General features: G+C 57.3%; 3 protein-coding genes across 3 annotated transcripts; 2 read left to right on the forward strand and 1 right to left on the reverse strand.

The window, feature by feature from the left end:
• Positions 1 to 1,655: 1,655 nt before the first annotated feature.
• NUDC (nuclear distribution C, dynein complex regulator) lies at positions 1,656 to 9,469 on the reverse strand. Its single transcript, XM_042015646.1, has 9 exons — positions 9,332 to 9,469; positions 8,143 to 8,220; positions 6,527 to 6,727; positions 6,136 to 6,219; positions 5,638 to 5,751; positions 5,037 to 5,231; positions 4,379 to 4,462; positions 4,170 to 4,288; positions 1,656 to 2,525 (listed from the first exon to the last, which is right to left on the reverse strand). The coding sequence occupies exons 1-9, from the start codon at positions 9,425 to 9,427 to the stop codon at positions 2,474 to 2,476; spliced, it is 1,023 nt and encodes a 340-aa protein (XP_041871580.1). The 5' UTR covers positions 9,428 to 9,469; the 3' UTR covers positions 1,656 to 2,473.
• An 842-nt stretch (positions 9,470 to 10,311) lies between these two features.
• NR0B2 (nuclear receptor subfamily 0 group B member 2) lies at positions 10,312 to 12,751 on the forward strand. The gene is made up of 2 exons (XM_042015648.1): positions 10,312 to 11,175; positions 11,737 to 12,751. Exons 1-2 carry the CDS (start codon positions 10,650 to 10,652, stop codon positions 12,015 to 12,017), a joined length of 807 nt encoding a protein of 268 aa, XP_041871582.1. The 5' UTR covers positions 10,312 to 10,649; the 3' UTR covers positions 12,018 to 12,751.
• A 1,132-nt stretch (positions 12,752 to 13,883) lies between these two features.
• GPATCH3 (G-patch domain containing 3) lies at positions 13,884 to 18,348 on the forward strand. The gene is made up of 7 exons (XM_042015634.1): positions 13,884 to 14,258; positions 14,445 to 14,863; positions 16,049 to 16,223; positions 16,884 to 16,943; positions 17,196 to 17,317; positions 17,490 to 17,617; positions 18,000 to 18,348. Exons 1-7 carry the CDS (start codon positions 13,916 to 13,918, stop codon positions 18,217 to 18,219), a joined length of 1,467 nt encoding a protein of 488 aa, XP_041871568.1. The 5' UTR covers positions 13,884 to 13,915; the 3' UTR covers positions 18,220 to 18,348.
• The last annotated feature ends 877 nt before the right edge of the window (positions 18,349 to 19,225 follow it).

A 19,225-nucleotide genomic window follows, 5' to 3' on the forward strand; every position in this document is an offset into this window, starting at 1 on the left:
TTAGGAGGCAAAAGGGTGCTCCCGATTCACCTTGGCCTGGGGACGGTGGTGGCAGGGGGTGTTTGCGGAGGACAAGGCCGTCGGTGAAACACCTTCTGTTCCGCTGGCCGAGGGGACGAAGTCCAGGGGCAGCTCTGGGATCAGCCACGGTTCACAAACACGGCCCCGGCCATTCACCTCCTCCACAGGGTTGAAACAGCAGGGCCCATTCTCCCAGCGCTGTTTGCCTTTTCCTTGATCTCCCTGAAAGGCCGAGGGACACTCCTTCCTCCCAAAATCTCTCCCCCAGCTTCCCTGGGGGTTCCTGACACTGCCTTTCCTCTGTCCTCTCTCAGCTGCCACCAGAACCAGCAAATCTGGGATTTCCCAGTTATTACCCCAAACGCTGCCGTGGCTCACACCAGCCTGACCCTGCAGTGGGCGAGGACAGAAGAGCCCCGGGATTCTGGGAACACTGAGGGAGCTCTGCACTTCCAAAGGGCAGGGACTGCTGCTCCCACCATGCTCCCAGATCCAGGAGCTGCCAGGCCAGGCTCAGGGTTCTGGTGCAGGACACAGGGTTGAGGAGGAAATGGGGAAAGACCAAACCCACAGGTTGGGCTTGGGGTGGTGCCGTGGACTCTGCTGGTTTATGGCTGCCCTGGTGCCTGCCCGTGCTTGTCCCTGAGGAGGGGCTGGCAGAGGGATGCGGATCCTGCTGCAGGTGCTGGGCCTGGCCCTGCTCCTCCCACACCAGCACCTGCAGGGAGCAGCAGCAGCACTGACAGAGCTGAGAATGGGGTGAAGCTTGTCACACCCCAGAGCAGCTCAGCCCTCCCAGCTCCCCTGTCCCACAAACCAGGGTTCAGTGCAGACAGGCAGGCAGCTCATTCTGGGGCTAAAACCTTCAAATCCAGCATAGTCTGGCTTTTTTTATGAAAATAGGAGATTCTGCTCTTTTTACCGGGGCCAAAGCACAGACAGGCAGGTGGGTGTAGGGTAATTTGTAAGACAAACAAGCAGGAATATCTGGGCCAGAGCACTCCAGAGGCAGCTGCCCCAGTCTGGGTCCTTGCTCACCCTCAACGTCACTGCTCTGCTGGGTGGGGGCTGCTTTTTAACCCCAAGAGCCTGTAAAACTGGGAGGCTTCAAGCAAACAGTGCTCTGCTGCTCAAAAACCCCACCACGCCAGGTGCTGTGCCAGGCCGGACTTTGCCCAAACAGGATTTTCAGCCGTTTGTGCCCATCCCTCGGGGAGGAGGTGGAAATGTTTGGGGGAGGCAGAGGGAAGAGCCACGGCAGCAGGGATCTGGGATAGAGCCCAGCATTTCCTGACACTCTCCCTGTTAGCTCGGCATGAAGGAGCCCCGGGGCAAGGGTGGCTTCCTGGCAGGGTCATGGTCATGTGCTGCTCCATGGAGCAGAGCCTGGAGCAACCACCCCTGGGCAGAGCTGAGGGTTTGAGCTGGGAATGGGGGTCAGCAGCGCTCCTGAGCAAGACACAGCTCCCACTGCCACTTCCTGAGGGAGGGAGATCAGTCCAGAGCTGGAGAGGTATTCACAGGCAGCTGCAGAGAGCACAAGCACAGGAGCCCCCTTGGCACCTCCTCCTTCTCCTCTCAGCCTGGATCCCAGATCCCTTCTGCCAGAGAAACCACACGCTCTGCCCGAGACATTCCACTTGTGTTCCTTTATGTTGCACTGCAGTTTTAACAGAGATAAGAACATGCAGAGTGATGCCACTCGTCAGCGGGAGCTCGCACAGAACGCGGCGATGCCCGTGGTCGCCAGCAGGGAGAGAGGCTCTTGGGAAAGAGGCAGGAGACACTCCCAGCAACAACAGCATCCCCTAAGCCCCCCCACAGCCACAGACTCTCCAGCCTTTCCTTGCTCTAGGACAGCAGGTTGACCTCTCCAGCTGTGCTGGGAGCCCTGGAGTGCTCCAGCTGTCCCACTTCTGGCACAGGAGCGGCAGCAAGGAGAAGCAGGGTCTGTCTCTACTGCAACAGCTGTGCTTTTAAATTGCTGTTTTCCCTTCCCAAGAAGGCAGAAAAAGATTTATTTTACAAAATTAACTGACCCTTGTTTTTGCAGGAGAGCAGGAGGGAGTAGAGCTCAGGAGTATCTGTGCCAGTGGCAGTGTGGATGAGCAGCTCCGCGCAGCCCAGGGAAGCGAAGCAATACCTTAAGGATTTATCCCAAAACCTCTCAGGTCTGGCTCTCTCAGCCCTAAAAACACCCTTTTTTGCTCTAACCTCTCCTTCTCTCCTCACTGGCCCTTGGGAATTGTGGCAAATGTCTCTGTCTGGAGCACTCTGGCCCTGCCTTCTGCTGCACGGGACGCTGAGGGTGGCTCCGCGCAGGTGCCTCCGCAGCAAGCTCGGGTGGGGGGATGCTGGAAGTTTTACTTGCCCAAGGTGAGGAATATCCAACCATACATATCCTGCCCCATTCAACGGGCTGACTGAAAGAGGGGGAGGAGAAGGGGAGAGCTCAGTTGAATTTAGCCTTTGAAAAGTCCATTTCTGGATGCTGTTCCATGAACCTGCAAGGAAAACAAAGAGTTTGGGTGAGTCAGCAGGAGGCAGCTCTGTTTGGGGAGAGGATTTCTGCTTCCTGCACTGTGGAGTTTTGCTGCAACCCCACAGCCTCCACAGCAGGGAGGGTTCTGCTGAGCTCCTTGGGACACATTCCTTGGACTACAAGCACCTTGTCCTCGGGTCAGTGGGAGCAGCACTGCTGCCAGCCTACCAGGTCAGCAAGTCCAGACACATGGGAGTTGTTAATTACCAAACACACCCCCTTAACTGTTACCTCTGGGCTGGGCACGTAGCAGCCATGACACTGATGGTGGGGCAGAGGGGAGATGGTGAAGGCAGATTAGGATTGAAGCTCCAGCCTGTCAGCTGGAGATTTACTGGGAATATGGGGAATATCCCAGTGCTCTGACAGTAAAATCTCAGGGAAGACATGACCAGAGGAATCTGGTTTCAAACCAGGTGCAACAGAGGGAATCACAGAATGGTTTGTGTTGGAAAAGACCTTAAAGGTCATCTTGTTCCAACCCCCTGCCATGGGCAAGGACACCTTCCAGGGACTATTTGGACTGAGGTTGCCACATCAGGAAGTCCTGAGGGCAGTGCCCTGTGCCCAGGAGTGCCCAATGCACACAGAGGCTCCTCTGCTCTGCTCCCAAGGGACACAACACATCACAGCCCTGTGCAGGACTCACACACAGAGTGAAGTAAGGGCAGCATGGTCTCCTCTGTGTTCCCATCTCAGGGTTTCCCCTGAAATGCCTCCACAGCATTTCCACTTCCAGGGGCATCTGTGCTGTGAGGATCATGTCCTTGTCTGGCAGCCAGGAGAGCTCCTGGCAGAGATCAGCACCCACATGGGTGTCACTGAGTCTCCTTTGCCCTGGACAAAGTCTAAACTTCCTCTCCATCCTCTGCCAGCCAAACTTCCAGAGCACCAAACAAGTGACCCTGCCAGGGAGGTGTCCTGGGGGCAGAGGGAACTTCCCACCCCACTGATCACCAGGCACTAGGGAAGCCTGGGCTCTGCTCTGGTCAAAGCCACTCAGCTTCACGGAGAAGCTCTGGCACTACAGATAAAGCCAAGGGAAGCACAGAGTCAGGTCAGCCACAGCAATCCTCCACCCAGGGATAAGGTGTGGGGCTGCGCTTCCTGAAGAAGCTGCATGACCCAGAATTACCTCCACACCTTCCCAAACGGCCTTGGAAGCTCCAGGAGTCATTTCCCTGCCACAGGGCATTTATGCCAAACAGGGCAATAAAGCCATAAAAGCGGCTTGGGGACAGCTGTCTGGGGGCAAATGGAGGGAGGGGTGATTAGCTGGGCTACCGAGGGAGATTAGACACCAATTAAGACCATGTTAAAGTTCAGCAGAGATGGCACCTCCAGTTCTAAACTGCCTTCTGGACTTGAAATCAGCAGATTAAGACAATTCCAGAGCTAGGCCATCCCCAGATTTTCCCATTAGGCCTTCTAGCCCCTCAGGCTTTTACAGACACTGGTGCTTGGCCAACAATACAGTGACTGTGCAGATGTGAGCATGGGTAGGACTGAAGGCCAAGCTGCTCTCTGTTCACTGATTTGTGCCAGAGAGGAAGAGGAGAAGGGGCTTGGGAAGGCAAAACCATGCAAAGGAACGAGCTGTACCCACTTTTTCAAAATATCCTGCTTCTTCTGTTCATCAGAGGTGGGCAGGCCCATGGATTTCTGTCGTTGGTCATACATCATCTTCTCCACCATGCTGCGAGTTTCGCTGTCCAGGTCTGACAGCTGAAAGCAAGATCCAAATTGGAACAACTCTGGGCTCAAGTGAGGTAATTTCTGAGCAGGCTCCGTCCCGTAAAACAGGAGAAATCTTACCTTTGAGTTCTCTGGATTAATTTTCTTGGTGTTGATTTCTGGGTCTGTGGAGACCAGTTTGTTCCACCACTCCATCTTGTTGATCTAGAGGATGAAGAAGCAAAACCAGTTTATTTTTCTTGGACTTGTTCTAGGGTTTCTAAGTCTCAGCCACAGGAAAAAAAGGATGGAATCAAACTTTATTTGGCAGTTTTCCAAACATCAGTAAAATCTGAACATAGATAAAGAGTATTTTTGTTTCAAACGACTTTAGGCAGCCTAAATTTTCACAGCTGGGAGATCTGAGAGAATGTCAGATGTCCTGTTTGGCATGACATAAATGGGATTACAACAAACCATCTGGAGAGGCCCAGAGGGGACACAAGAAGGGACACAAGAAGGTCTGTCCCTGGATTTTCATGTCACTAACAGATGTCAAAACACACTAAGGGACAACTTCAAAATGACTGATTTCCTTCCAGCCTTTCCTGAACTGCTGAGAAATCCACTGGATATCCTGGAATAGCACAAAATTAGGCTGAAGATGGGGAAACTTAAATACCCCACTACCAGTGGCACCACTGCCACTGTACCCAGGACAACCACGGCGGTTCTGTTTCAGCTGAGAGCCCAGAAGAGGCAGCCAAGCCTGAATCCTGCCCAGCCCATCCTGCTTTACCTTCTCCAGGTGCACGGTGACTGTTTTACCATCCTCAATGAGCCAGGAGCTCTCCTCCACCTTGACCTCATTGAAGAGCTCCCCATCAATGACAGGAGCATGGCCCTTGAGGCCAACCTTGAGGCGGCGCCTCTGGATGTCGACCACCACGTCCTTGCCCTTCAGCCTGAAGCTCACCTTGAAGGGGATGGCCAGCTGCAGCAAAAAGGAGCAGATCTGAGGAGCTGGGCAGGGAAATCCCTCCTTACCCTCCCAATGCTGCTGTTCCAAGTGTTCCAAGCCTTTGTGCCTTGGTTTCACCGGAGTCAGACAGAGCAGGGACTATTTTCCTTGAGATTCTGAGGGAGCGGGAGGTGAAAGGAAGGGACCATAAAAAGGGAAGCAGATTTTAATGCCTGGTTAAACCAAGACCAAAATCTGGCAAACTACAGCTCCTGGTAATTTTACTGAGTTATGAAGCTCTCCCCCAGCTACTGAAACACTGCTGTTTCCAGCAAACTTCCAGAGGCAACTGAGACACAGGGAATTGGCTTCATCTCTTACCAGCACCCGCTCTTATTGCCTCAGATTCCTCAGATCCTGGTCATAAAGCACTACTTACATCCAATTCTGAAAGGGTCTGTGTCCATCTATAATTTGGAAGGTCAGCTCCATTGCCAGAGTTGGGTTTAAGTTTTCCTTTATCCTTCTCATCTTCCTCTTCATCATCTGTTCCCTAAGCAATTCAAGTGTAAAGAAAGAAGCTTTTCCAGTTTCCACTGTAACAACAGTTCTTGGGTTTTATAAGTATTGCAGGTCAGTTGTTAGTATTTTATATCCACTTAAATTTAGCCCAGAAATGAATAGCTGCTTCTGTTAAAACATGACTACAAGAAAAAAAACCAAAAAGCCCTCTGCACTGGCACATTTAGGAATTAAGTGTGTATTTTTTAAGCCAAATTTTCTAATTTGTATTTTTAAAGTGTGTATTTTGGACAGGGCTTGGAGCAACCTGGTGTACTGGGAGGTGTCATGGCAGGGGGTGGAACGGGACGAGCTTTAAGGTCCCTTCCAACCCAAACCATGCCATGATTCTAAAATATCCCCAGACGAGTTTTACCTGTTTGTTGGAATCTGAAGATTCACCTTCCTCCTCCGAGGGTTTCACTGGGACACTGTTACCCTGCCCTTGTGCCTCTTTCTTCTGTTTGAAAAGAGAAGGAAGAGAAGGACCACGCTCAGCCAAGAGCTGGCACTTCGTGTCACTTCCTGAGCTGGCACTAGATGGCCTCAGCCTTTCAGCTCCAGCTGAAGAGCACCACTCACTGCATCCCACACTTCGAAAACAGGCAACTCTCAGCCCTTAGAAAAGGCACAGGAAAGAGGTACTGCCAAGGGGAAGATTCCCTTTGTCCTCCCACTTGGACAAAGAACGAGCCTGGGCCGTCCTAACCCCTCACAGCCACGGGGAGGACAAAGGTGCACCTGCAGATCCCTGACACGGCTCTCACCTGGTTGATCTCGAGCTGCAGCCTTTCTGCCTCCTCATCTGTGAGCTCCTTGATGCGTGGCTCGTTGGCCTCCTGCCTCTCCTTGGCCAGCCGGGCAGCGCGCTCGGCCTTCTCGCGCCGCTCGGCCTCCTGGCGCGCCTTCTTCTCCTTGCGCTCCTTCTGCGCCAGCTTGTTGTGGTGGCTGAAGGCCTCTGTGATCAGCTGAGGGACAGGGACACAGGGGGTTAAAAAAATACCATCCATTTCAAGCCTGAACCAAGCCAACGTGGTCTCCTGAGGAGCATGAGAACACCTGTTAGGTTACACAGATGTTGTGACTTTCCCCTTCATCGTCACTCGGTTTTTTTACTGAAAATCCACAGATTTTTTTCAATTCAAAAAACCAGAGGAGGAAGTGAAAAGAGAGGAGAAAGAGAAAATTCAGAATATTTAAATGTAGCCCTTCCTAGTTACACAGGGAGTGTGTTTCCAGGAGATAACACTGAAATAAAAATTCTCCACTCATTTTGTCCTTTGTGCAATTCCAGCAGGATGAGCTGATGCCCGACCCAGCCACCTGAAGCTACTCCATACACCCAGGACAATTGGACACACCAGATCCAACTTTTTTACCTACTTCTGACCTTTCCCACGCCTGGGCTTTTCTCCAGATGGAGCGTCAGTGCCATGATTTAGAGGAGAAAAGCTTGAAACACCCCTGCGTTTTTACACTGAGGGGTGAGTTCCTCCACAAATCTTTGGTTTCAGCCTCACTTCCAATTCTCCAAAGGTTGTTGTGACTCTGGGAGGCAAAATCCCAAGGTCTCTGATGCCAAGGGCCGCGTGCTCAGCGGGAAAGCTGAGTACACAGGCAGGGAGCCAGAGAATTGCCCCAGGGTCGATAAGGCTGGGGTGCTGTGCAGAGCAGCACGTAGGTGAGCTGAGGTCTGCCCCAGAAAATAACAGAGACAGATCCTCAGAAAGGAATTAGAGGGGTAAAATGTATTTATATATATCACCTTTCTCTTACAGGCACAGGTTTGCCAAGGACAGTAGCCAGGCACTCTGAACTGCCACGCAGGTGGGATCACACAGCCTCCAGGAACAGGGGGACATTTGCTCTCTACTCTAAGAAAAATGACAGTAGGGTTCACCTTTCTTATTTCAGAGAATCACAGAATGTTTGGGGTTGAAGGGACCTTAAAGCCCCTCCAGTTCCAGTGAGGGCTCCCTGCAGGACCGGGGATGCTCCATCCAGGCTCCCCAGCCTGATCCGAGGGGCAGCTGCATGTGCAGAGCCGAGGACTTTGTGCCTTTTCTGAGCTGAGCAAACAAGGTAACCCGGGCTTATCACCTGCTGTGGCACCGTTAAGTCAGTGTGTCTGGCAGGTTTGCTTTCCAAACAAGCCTTTGGCCAGAGCCTGGCAAAAACCCTGCACTGTGCCACCATCCCAGCAGGGAACTGTGTGCTCCTCAACTCGGACTGGGGCACCTCTGGGTTTCCTTCCCTCAGGAGCTGCTGGTGCCCACGTGTGCCCAACTGCTGGGAGCTGCTCAAGCAGGGGACTCTTGGCACGGCACAGACACGGGTGGGATGGAAGGAAGAAGAGTTAAAGGCCTGAGGATTTGTTTTTTACCTTCTCTGCTACTCCGTCCTCTCCCCCGGTGAAGAAATCCGTCTTCCTCCTCAGGAAGCTGAAGAAGGTGTTCACGAGCTGGGGCAGGGAACAGGGAGAGGGTGGAGAGAAAAGGAGCAATGAGGCCAGGCCACCCCAAGTCACCTCGTGTCTCTGGAGCAGCCTTTATCCTTTGTCCTCCCTATCTGTGGCTGTGGCCCTGGAATCAGCCCCGTGACCACTGCCTGAGGAAAACACTCCGTTGTGGAGATCCAGCCCCTGGATTCCCAGTTTGCAGAAGAGGCATTTGAGTGTTTGCACGAAGAAAGGCAGCAGTTTATTCTCAGGTCCTGCTCCCATACCCCGAGCTCTTATCTGGGGCAGGAATGGATTTACACATGCATACATACCTATATCTTAAATATGGATGTGTGTATATATATATATATATATATAGACCATAGTTTGCTGCTTGGCACACCTAAAAGCATGCCAACTCCTTATTTTTGCAGCTGTCAGGGATCACCAATGAATGAACCACCACCTTCAAACTCCCTCTGGAAACCTCGAACTTCTCCTTGACCTTGGCTGATCTTTATTTCCCAGGAATTCTGTCCCGTGGGTGTTTCAGTCAGAATTCTTGCTACAACACGAGGGGCCGTTACAGGACCATTTTTTAAAAAATTATTTGTGCGGGGGATGTGGGTGGGATGCTCCCACACGCTCCAGCCCTGCTGCAGGTCAGCGCCTGGACGCGGAGCCGCCAGCCAGGGGCATCAGGGCGGGCACACCCCTGAGCACGAAGGGATCCCCGACCACGGGCAGCTCCCACGGGGCCGGTGCTTGCGCTGGGAGGGTGAGCGGGGGAGATCGATCCTGCCCTGTGGTGCTTTGCCCCGCTGTGACCCATCACGGGCACTGCCCGCGCACCCGGAACCCTCCGGGAAGGCCCGGGGGAGCTCAGGGAAGCCCGGAGGCGCCGGGGCCAGGGGGCGAGGCCACGGTGAGGGTGCCGCGGCGCCTCATTAACACCCTGCTCATTAACGAGCGGGGCAGGCGCTGCCGGGGGCCGTTATCGCCGCTCCGGCAGCAGCGCACGTGCGTCCCGTGCTCCACGTGCCGGGGCGGGGCCCGAGGAGGCCGGGCCGCTCCCCGCCCGCTCCTCTCCGTCCTGCCCCGCCCTCCCCGCTCCCGATCCCGGCGGCGCTACCTCGCGCACGCCGCCCTGGTGCTGCTGGGCCATGGCGAGCAGCATCCCGTCGAACCGGTCCTCCTGCTCCGCCGCCTCCTCCGCGCTCAGCCCCATCCCGCCGCCGCTCCCGCACCGGGCCGCCACCGGAACCGGAACCGGCCTCCACGGAAGCGCGAGCCCCTCCCCACCCACCAATCCCAGCGCGCCCCCGCGCCGCTCTCTTCGCCGATTGGTCACACGCGCTGTCAATCCTCCAGGAAGAGGCGGGGCGCGAGGCGCGGCGGGGTTGTTATGGCGACGGGCGGTGCGGGCCGCGATTCCCGGGACGGGAAAGGGGCAAAGGGGAAAGGGGGCCCCGGGCGTGGTCCCACCCTCCTGCCGGGGAGCTGGCAGCGAGAAGGGCCCCCTGAGCCTCCTTTTCTCCAGGCTGAGTCCCCCCTGCTCCCTCAGCCGCTCCTGGTACTCCAGACCCTTCCCCAGCTCCGTTCCCTGCCCTGGACGCGCTCAGTGTCTGTCTTGGGAGTGAGGCGCCCAAAACTGACCCCAGAGTTTGAGTTGCCTCAGCAGTGTCAGCACAGGGGAACAATCGGTGCCCACTTTGGCTCATGTTTAGCTGCTGTCGACCAGCACCTCCGGGTCCCTTTCTGATGGGAAAATATGAGAACTTTGACCTTTTTTTCGTTACTTTTCTCTCATTCTGAAAATGGGAGCATTTTCCCTTCCCCGGCCCTACATTTCCTCTGAGAGAGATGACCCCTGGCCCCATCGCAGCCTGCCAGTTCACCAGGTTCCTCTTCCTCCACCACAACAAGAGCCTCCTGAGCAAGGCCGGGCAAACAGCCGCTGATAACACAACTTCCAGGTTGCTCTTCCCAAGGCCAGAGCGCCGGGGCCATTGAACGCCGGGCCCAGACGAGCGCCCTGTGTTTGTCTGTGAACCCTGGCAGTGACACCTGCCCGATGGGGCCTTGGTGCCATGGTACAGCCTGGGGTAATGACTCTGTTTATCCTGTTTGGGTAATCCTGATAAGGCCGCACAGCCCCTCCCCGCCGCCGATTCATTGAGAAAACGGCCGTTGACACCGCGCCAGGAACTCGCTCGGCCCGGCCCAGGGACAACGGGGTTGGCTGGGTGGTTTTAATGAGGGCTGCTTAATCAGGCCGGTCAAGGCTGTGGAGGGGTGTTCACTGTGACCCGGCCTTATAAGAGCTGGCTGGAGCAGCCACGAGCTGGCAGAGCTGGGAGGACGGGGACAATCCGGCCTGTGACATATTTTGGAAGGGATTTTACATCTCTCTCCCACCTGCTGAATTTCGACGAGGACTTGGCTCAGCCATGAGCACCAGCGTGGATATGGAGTGTGAGAGGTGCCAGTGCCACGGCAAGGACAAGCACCCTGCCATCCTGTACACCCTCCTGAGCCAGAACCTGCCCCGCGGCGGGGCCCGGCAGCGCTGCCTGTGCCACCAGCGCCGCACCGTGTGCCTGCGCACGCCACACCTCACCTGCCAGGCCGCCTCTGACGTGCTGGTCAAAACCATCAACTTCATGAAGAACGTCGCTGCCTTCCACCTGCTGCCGCGGGAGGATCAGCTGCTGCTGCTGGACAGCTGCTGGGTGCCCCTCTTCCTGCTGGGGCTGGTGCAGGAGATGGTGACCTTCGAGGTGATGGAGGCCCCGGCCCCCAGCATGCTCAAGAAGATCCTCCTCAGCGGCCAGAGCAAAGGGCAGGAGCCCGAGGGGACACAGCCCACGCTGGCTGCCGTGCAGCAGCTGCAGTGGTGCCTCCACAGCTTCTGGAGGCTGGACCTGAGCCCCAACGAGTACACCTACCTGAGGGGAGCCATTCTCTTCAATCCGGGTGAGTGCCAGGCCCTCGTGGCTCTGCCGGCCAGCGCTGGCAGCTGGACATGGAATCACAGCATCCCAGAATCACTGAGGTTGGAAAAGATCTCCAAGACCATCGAGTCCGCCCTGGGCCAATCCCCACCTTGTCACCAGCCCGGAGCACTGAGTGCCACGTCTAGGGGTAGGGACTCCACCACCTTCCTGGGCAAACACAGACCTCGTGGCTTGGAGATGCTCAGAGATGGGCAGGTGTGAGCAGCAGAGAGGGCTGGTCACCTTCTCCCTAACTCTGGTCATTCCCAAATGCACTGGGAAGCAGGGAGGATGTCAAAACCTTTGCCTGCCCTGCAGACAATAAGTCCTGGATTCCTTTACTTTTAATGATTTTGCCCATTAACTGCTTTTCCCCCTCACACAGCATCCCTGGAACAGCTACGCCTCAGCAGTGCTGTGTCCATCTCTTAGCGTGGCCTCAGAGATCCCTTCTGAGAAATGGGGACGGGTGGGAATGGGAGAAACCTGGAGCTGTTTCCCATCCTTCTTCATCTCCCTCTCTCCCTCCTCTCCCTCACAGACATCCCTGGGCTGAGGGCTCCGCTCTACATCGAGAGCCTGCAGTGGGAAGCCCAGCGAGCGCTCCGGGAGCTGCTGCGGCCGCTGCACCCCGAGGATCAGGGCCGCTTTTCCCACATCCTGCGGGTCACCTCCTCCTTGAAATCCATCCCTGCCGCCCTCGTCACGGACCTGTTCTTCCGGCCCATCATCGGCGACGCAGACATGGGGGAGCTGCTGGTGGAGATGCTGTTTGAGGTCGCGGGCTGGCCGCAGGCCCCGTGGCTGCCCCTGCCCTGCTGAGCGGGGATTTGGGAGAGAAGCGCTCCGGACTCTGCGGGAACGCCGTGTTTCACTGGGGCCGAGGCTGCAGCATCGCTGGGAAGCAGCTGTGGCTCAGCGGATTTTACAGCAGCTCCTGCTCCGCCTGGGCCGGTCTCCAGCCCCGGGAGCGTGTGTGGGTGAGGGGTTTCCTTCCCTGTTCCAGAGCACGGAGCTCTGCTCCCAGTTTCTACTCATTTTGCTGTGAACTCCAAACAGTGAGGGTTGTCCCCAGCTTGATCCTGTGGTGTCTGGTGGCCTCAGTGGGATCACTGACCGAGGGCTAACATTACAGAATCAACTCTGGCTCTGGCTTCTGTGCTTAGAAATATGCAGGAAATTTCTTCAGGGAAAAAGCCAGTGTTAAATCCTACAGGGTGTACAGACTCGCCCCTCTTTTCCTTAGATTCTCTCTTTCCTCCATAATTCCATGAAATACAAAAGGATTAAGAGCAGTTAGGAGCACCTAAACCTACTGCACCTCATTTGGGGCTCTGGGCTTTCCCATTTGTGTGAAAAGTGAACCCCGAGTGGAGCTGGTTTAGTGGGAGATCCAAACCTCCCTCACTGGAGTTAGAGCCAGGTGCACACCTGGAAAACTCGCTCCTCCTGCCTCCAACAGGCGAGGTGTCAGTATTTTATAAGTGAACATTCATGTGGTTTGTATATAAGATGCAATAAATTATTTTTTTAATAAAATGTTTGGTGCTTTGGAACACGGTGGTTTGGAACACAGTGTTGAATTTGGGGTGGGCAGAAAAAACTGCAGTCGTGGAAAAGATAGAATGCAGTAAAAAGGGATTTTCCATAAAAATCCATCTGGCAATGCAGACAGGTTGATTGCCAGACAGTGGGAGCTGTTGGATGAGCAGCTCCTGGCTGCTCCCAGCACACAGAGATTTCCAGGACCAAATCCCCACGCTGGACCTTTCTCCGGCTGTTGAGATCCAGGTGTTGAGCCTCTCCCGAGGGCGCTGTCAGAGGCGGCTGCTCTGCCTCACGCAGCTGCCAGCAGGCACAAATCCCATCCCATTTTCCGTGGCTGGCACGGGTGAGGTGTCAGGAAAAGCTGCACGAAGCCTCCCCGTGCCCACGGAAACACCCGGAATCTTCGCCAGCAGCGCGGGGTGAGGAAGGACGGCTGTGTCAGCCCGGGCCTGCACCTCTGCCGCCGCTGCCGAGGTGATCTCAGCCCCGTGACGGCCTTTTTCCACGGGGAGGGAGCGCCAGAGCCACCGATGGCTCCCACAGGCAGTGCCAAGCCCCGAGTCAGAATTCCCGGCTGTCCCGGGGACAGGGGATGGCTGTAGGTGCTTGTCCAGCGTGGGACCCGCCTGTGAGGGGGGGGTGACAGCAAAGGTCGTGGGACTGAACGGGGACAAGGCCAGACCCCTCACACGGGATAAGGATGGGCAGCCTGGACACCCCCAGTGCCCTGAAACCCCCGGGGTTTGTGACCTCCCTGGGGGTCTGGCCAAGCCCTGGGCCTGTTAAACACCCCCACAACGGGGTCTGGACACCCCCGGAGCCTGTTAAACACCCCCACAACGGGGTCTGGACACTCCCAGGGCCTGTTAAACACCCCCACAACGGGGTCTGGACACCCTCAGGGCCTGTTAAACACCCCCACAACGGGGTCTGGGCACCCCCAGGGCCTGTTAAACACCCCCACAACGGGGTCTGGGCACCCCCAGGGCATGTTGAGCCCCCCGCTGGGGTACCTTGGTCCCCGTGGCACCCCAGGGTCTCTCTGTCCCCAGGCCCTGTCACCTCCCCAGGCCCGGGGACCCCGGGTCTGCCGCGCGCTCCCCCGCCGCCAGGCGGCGCCCTCCACTCGTCGCGCGAACGTCATCCCCGCGCGCCAGCAGCGGCCGTCCAAGATGGCGGCGCCCAGCGGAGCCGCCGGTGATGGCGGCGCGGCCCGCTACTGCCTGGTGAGCGGCATCCCGGCCGCGCTCCGCTCCGCGCAGCTCCGCGCCTACTTCAGCCAGTTCCTGGAGGCCGGCGGCTTCCTCTGCTTCCACTACCGGCACCGCCCCGAGCGCCCGCCGGCGGGCGGCGGGGCTCCGGCGCCGCGCACCTGCTCCTGCCTGGTGTCGGTGCGGCCCGGCCGCGCCCGCCGCTTCGTCCGCATGTACTCGGGAAAGCGCTGGGTCGGGCCCGGCGGCGCCGCGCTGCCCGGCCGCTGCCTCATCCGCAGGGTCCGCCTGAGCCCCGGGACAGGTAGGGGCGGGCGGGGTCCCGGCACGGCACGCTCGGGGCACCGGGCGGTTAGAGCTCCTCGCGGAGTTTCCTTAATGCTTCAAATCTGCTCCGAGGCAGGAAGAGCCCGTGTGGGCTCCGCTTATTCCCCTCCCGCTCGGGGGCGCCGGGATTTACCCGCCCCAACCCATCGCTTTTCTCCTGCAGGCCCGGAGGCGTCTCCCAGCAGCGAGGACGGGGCGGCTGCCGGGGAATCGGTCACCGAGGCGCAGCTGAAGCGGCTGCCCGAGTTCAACCCCCCTTCCTTCATGCCTTTTGGGAACGTGGGCACCCCCCTGAGCGTGTTCCTGGAGCTGATCCGGGCCTGCAGGCTGCCCCCCCGCGTTATCAAGAAACTGCAGCTGGATTTTCCAAAGACTGGCTCATCCCGCAGGTATGGGAATGTGCCCTTTGAATACCAGAACACTGAGACAGTTGCTGAGGAAGAAAGAGTTTACACGGCTGCAGGGGATGAGATCACGGAGGGAGAGGAGCCTGTGCCACCCGCGGGGGTGACTCACCCCGCCCGGCCCGCGGAGGATGAGGAGGGGCAGGAGAAGGAGGAAGAGGAGTCGCACTCAGGTGATGTAAGTGGAATATTCCAGCACCATCCAGGCTCAGCTGCTGGAGCTATGAGGGCAGATCCCACTCTCAGAGCTCATTTTTACTCCTTTAGTTGGATAAATGGCTTGTTAGAAACAGTGTTAAAATACAGTTGTTCATCCCTTGGTGCACTGAGCCCCTTGGGGCAGGGACAGGGGGGCCTGACCCCCCCAAAACTGCTTGGGGTGGTCGTAGGGGTTGGTCCCAAAGTGTCTGATGTAAGGAGGAGCAGAGGGGAGGCTGCTGCTGCCCAGCAGACCCTGCCCTGCTGCCTGGCAGATGGGCCCAGCTCTGCTTTGCTGGGAAGCGAGGTGATGGAGGTTGGGGACCACGTTTGTGTGCTGGGAGTGACGTGCAGAGCTGCACAAAGGGCTGACCTTGGATGCTCCTGCACTTGGAGTTTAGCCACTCTGAGGAAAGTGGCTTTTGTGACAAAGGCTCCTGGAGAACTGGGCTGGGCAGGAGCCATCCCACCCCTCTCCCTGGCAGACGCCTGTCTGGCCTGTTCTCCCAAACCTCTGTCATTACAGAACCCCAGGCAAGCCATTCCCGTTCTTTCCTCCACCAGAATTAACTCAGATGCCAAATCTCTGCTGCAGTTCCACCCCATTGGTTTCTCCTGGCAACAGGGAGCACAGAGAGCGCTTTGTTCCCTCCTTTTTCCAGCTTTTTAATCAGTCTTTTCTTCTCCAGACTAAACAGACTCCTCCAGCTGTTTCTCCCAGGCTGTTTCCTGGCTCTGCAGTCGTTCTTTTGGCTGTTCCTTGGCTGGTTAATGGCTGTGCCCAGAGCTGGGCAGGCAGCTCTGTGTCTGTGCCAGGGCGCCGCTTCCTGGGAGCCCACACAATCTCCTTAGGGATCAGCTGGAGTGGAATTAATTCGTTGCTAGTGCTGACTTCAGGTCCAACGCACCTGCTCCTTAAATGGGCATCTGTGCGGGGCAGGTCGGGCCTGTGGAGTGGGTGTGCTGTGGGATTTCTCCCTGCTGACTCTGGCAGTGGCGTTAGTCAGGGGATGAGCTCATCCGTCGTGTCGGGGCCTGAGCGCCGCGGGCCGGGCCCGGCTCTGCCGGCGGAGCTGCTCCAGAGGGACGGCCTTGGGAAGGGGTCAGGCAGCAGGGACGGGGCCGTGCTGGCGTCCCCCAGCTCCCTGCTGGGCTGTGCTCGCAGGACAATGACACGTGTGAGGAGTGGGAGCGGCACGAGGCCCTGCACGAGGACGTGACGCAGCAGGAGCGGGCGCGGGAGCGGCTCTTCGAGGAGGAGATCGAGCTCAAGTGGGAGAAGGGCGGCTCCGGCCTCGTGTTCTACACAGATGCCCAGTTCTGGCAGGAGGAGGACGGAGGTGACGTTGGTGTTTGTGTCACTGAGCCCACCAGCTTACATCAGGTTTAAGCCCTTACAAGCAGTCCAGGTCAACTGGAGCCACCAACACCTTGCCATGGCTTCTGAGCCTTCCCTTGGGCACAAAACTGGTCACCAGAGCCCCCCCAGAGCACCCTGTGGTGCCATTGGGAGCCTCTTGGGTGGGCTCTGGGATTTGGGGAGTCTCTATTGCCATTTCCTCTGTGCTGGCACTGCTGAGGCACCACCTCGAGTGCTGTGTCCGGTTCTGCTGGCTCTGCACAGCTCCCTGACAGGAGGGGGCAGCCAGAGGGGATCCCAGGGAACAGGGGCGGGAGGAGAGGGAATGGCCTCAGGCTGGGCCAGGGGAGGGGCAGGCTGGACACCGGAGGCATTTCCTCATGGAAAGGGTGGTCAGGCCTAGGCAGGCGGTGGAGTCCCCATCCCTGGAGGTGTCCAAGGAAAGACTGGACGTGGCACTCAGTGGTGACAAGGTGGGAACTGGTCACAGTTGGAGCGATTGGTCTTGGAGATCTTTTCCATCCTCAATGATTCTGTGATCCCTTCCCATTTTGTTAGGGAAAATAGGGAGCTGGGCTACCAGCAAAGAGCTCCCCTGTGCCAGACCTTGCCTAAAGTGCTGCTTCCCTTCTCTTGGCAGACTTTGACGAGCAGACAGCCGATGACTGGGACGTGGACATGAGCATCTACTATGACAAAGGTATCAGAGCTGAGCCACCCACCCCAGGGAAACCAGGGAAATTCTGACCATGCAGAATTTGGGGAGCTCTTTGTCATCCTTTGAAAGCATCCAAGCCGTCAGTGAACCTGAAACAATGTTTTTCTGGTCTGGCAGCAAGCGTTGCCAAAAAGAACAGGTTCTGCCTCCTCTGCCTGGTGCTCTGGGGGAAATGCTGGTGCTGAGCAGCCTCCCTGAGCTGTGCTGCGCTGACTCTGGCTGCTTTCTCCCCAGATGGAGGGGATAAGGATGCTCGGGACTCAGTGCAGATGTGGCTGGAGCGGCGGCTCCGGGATGGGCTGGAGGACGGATCCGTGTCAGGGCAGCACATTGGCACCTTCGAGAGGTACACCAAGGTGAGCTCTGGGTGCCTGCTCAGGGCAGGAGGGGCTGTGCCAGGGGTGATGCCCGCAGGGTGTGGGGTAGGAGGAGGAGAGGTCTTGGGTGTGGGAGGAGGGCAGAAGGCTCTGGGAAGATGAGGGTGGGATTTGTCCAGCAAGTCTGTGATGGTTTTTTCCCCTCTCCCAGGGCTTTGGCAGGAAGGTCCTGGAGCAGCAGGGCTGGACGGAGGGGCTGGGCCTGGGGAGCAGCAACTCTGGGATGGCCAAAGCTCTGGATAACGAGGGTCAGAACCCCAGGTGCAAGAGGGGGCTGGGGTAAGTACCCAAATGCCCTCTCAGCCCCTGTTCCCACCTCTGCCCAGGCTCTCTGGGCTCACAGCAGCTGAGAGGCTGCAAGGGGAGCTGAGTGGGGACAGGGCTGTCCCAGGGATCTGCCTTTCCCTGCTCAGCTGGGGAATTCCACATAAACAGGCTGCTCTTCCTGACAATCCAGGGCTCCTTAGCGGAGCTGTGGTGTTGGAGCAGGGCTGGAACCACGTGCAGGTCTATGGAAGGTGTCCCTGCCCACGGCAGGGGGTGGAACGGGATGGGTTTAAGGCCCCTTCCAACCCAACCGTTCCAGGAAAGGAGCTGGGAAGCACAGGGATGCCTGGTGGCCTCTGCAGCCTCCCACCAAACCTTTCCTGCTTCCCTCCAGGTACCACGGGGAGAAGCTGCCAACTTTTATCAGGAGGAAGAAGCCCCGTGGGGACACTTCTGTTGTCATCTCCACCATCTACGATGACCCTGAGCCCCAGGACACGGGTGACCAACTGCTCCGGCGCCAGCCCCCCACGGCCATGAAGTACAGGCAGGACATGGCCTTTGTCCGGGCATCCCACCCCGCCCTGGGCAGCCTCAGGTCCCAGCCACACTGAGCAGGGACTGTCACAGCCTTTGTCCTGCTCCCCAGTCCAGGCTGGCTCCTGGTCTCAGTGTGAAGCAGGGTGTTTATATATTTATTTTTAGTAAAAATATGGATTTGTAATAAAAATTGCCACGGTGGGGGTTTTTTCCCCACTAATTGAACCTTACAAATGAAAGGAAATGGTGTTCAGTAGGAATGGGGAAAGATGTTGGGGGGTTAAAACTTATATTCGTGCTGGGATCAACCAAATTGGTGTGTTTGGTGAGGCTGAGAAAGCAGAACTTGCAGCCTGAGAGCTGGGGAAGGACAAGCACAGACAGGGCACCGTAACTGTCCCGCTGCTGCTGCCCGAGCGTTCCTTGGGCGTGGCGATCCCACCCTGCTCGGAGAAACCCGTCGGGATGAAAGGCTTGTCCTGGCAGCCTGCAGAGGAATGCTCGGGGAGGCGGTGCCCTGCGGTTGGGCACCTGTGGGTGCTGCCTGCCACGGCTTTCCAGGGTGCTCTGCCCCGTTCTCCTGGCCCAGGCACGGCACAGGGGCGAGCCTCTGTCCCAGTGACCCAGAGCTGGAGGGCTGAGTGTGAATGGGGAAAGTCAGGCCCTGCGTGACTTCCTTAAGGGGTGAAGGGAGAGAATGCAGGGAGGAATTTCTCCTCCTACCTGACAGGAGGGTGTAGCCAGGTGGAGGTCAGGCTCTTCTCCCGGTCAGTGAGTGGCAGGACAAAAGGACATTGTCTTAAACTGCTCCAGGGAGGTTTAGGGTGGACATGAGGAAGAATTTCTTCACAGAAAGGGGGGTTAGACATTGGGAATGGGCTGCCCAGGGAGGTGGTGGAGTCACTGTCCCCCAGAGGTGTTTAAGGAAAGACTGGGTGTGGCACTCAGTGCCATGGTGCTGTTTGGTCAGAGCTAGGGCTCGATGCTCTCAGAGGTCTTTTCCAATCCAATTGATTCTGTGATTCTTTTGGAAAAAAGCGGGGCTGGGGATGTGCTGGAGGGACAAGAGCCGGCGCCGGG

Source organism: Corvus kubaryi, unplaced genomic scaffold (assembly GCF_017639235.1).
Source record: "Corvus kubaryi isolate FWS band 111438036 unplaced genomic scaffold, C.kubaryi_AGA036_p1.0 split3-37304, whole genome shotgun sequence".
Taxonomy (NCBI): Eukaryota; Metazoa; Chordata; class Aves; order Passeriformes; family Corvidae; genus Corvus; species Corvus kubaryi.

Bases quoted from the DNA above. Each gene is read 5' to 3' on its own strand.
- NUDC (XM_042015646.1), bottom strand. From the start codon at position 9,427: ATGGGGCTGAGCGCGGAGGAGGCGGCGGAGCAGGAGGACCGGTTCGAC. The intron at 5,232-5,637 runs GTAAGTAGTGCT...TTTTTGCTGCAG, and splicing joins AGACCCTTTCAGAATTGGAT to CTGGCCATCCCCTTCAAGGT. The intron at 4,289-4,378 runs GTAAGATTTCTC...TCTTGCTTTCAG, and splicing joins TTAATCCAGAGAACTCAAAG to CTGTCAGACCTGGACAGCGA.
- GPATCH3 (XM_042015634.1), top strand. From the start codon at position 13,916: ATGGCGGCGCCCAGCGGAGCCGCCGGTGATGGCGGCGCGGCCCGCTAC. The intron at 14,259-14,444 runs GTAGGGGCGGGC...TTTCTCCTGCAG, and splicing joins CCGCCTGAGCCCCGGGACAG to GCCCGGAGGCGTCTCCCAGC. The intron at 17,318-17,489 runs GTGAGCTCTGGG...CCCCTCTCCCAG, and splicing joins CCTTCGAGAGGTACACCAAG to GGCTTTGGCAGGAAGGTCCT.
- NR0B2 (XM_042015648.1), top strand. From the start codon at position 10,650: ATGAGCACCAGCGTGGATATGGAGTGTGAGAGGTGCCAGTGCCACGGC. The intron at 11,176-11,736 runs GTGAGTGCCAGG...TCTCCCTCACAG, and splicing joins AGCCATTCTCTTCAATCCGG to ACATCCCTGGGCTGAGGGCT.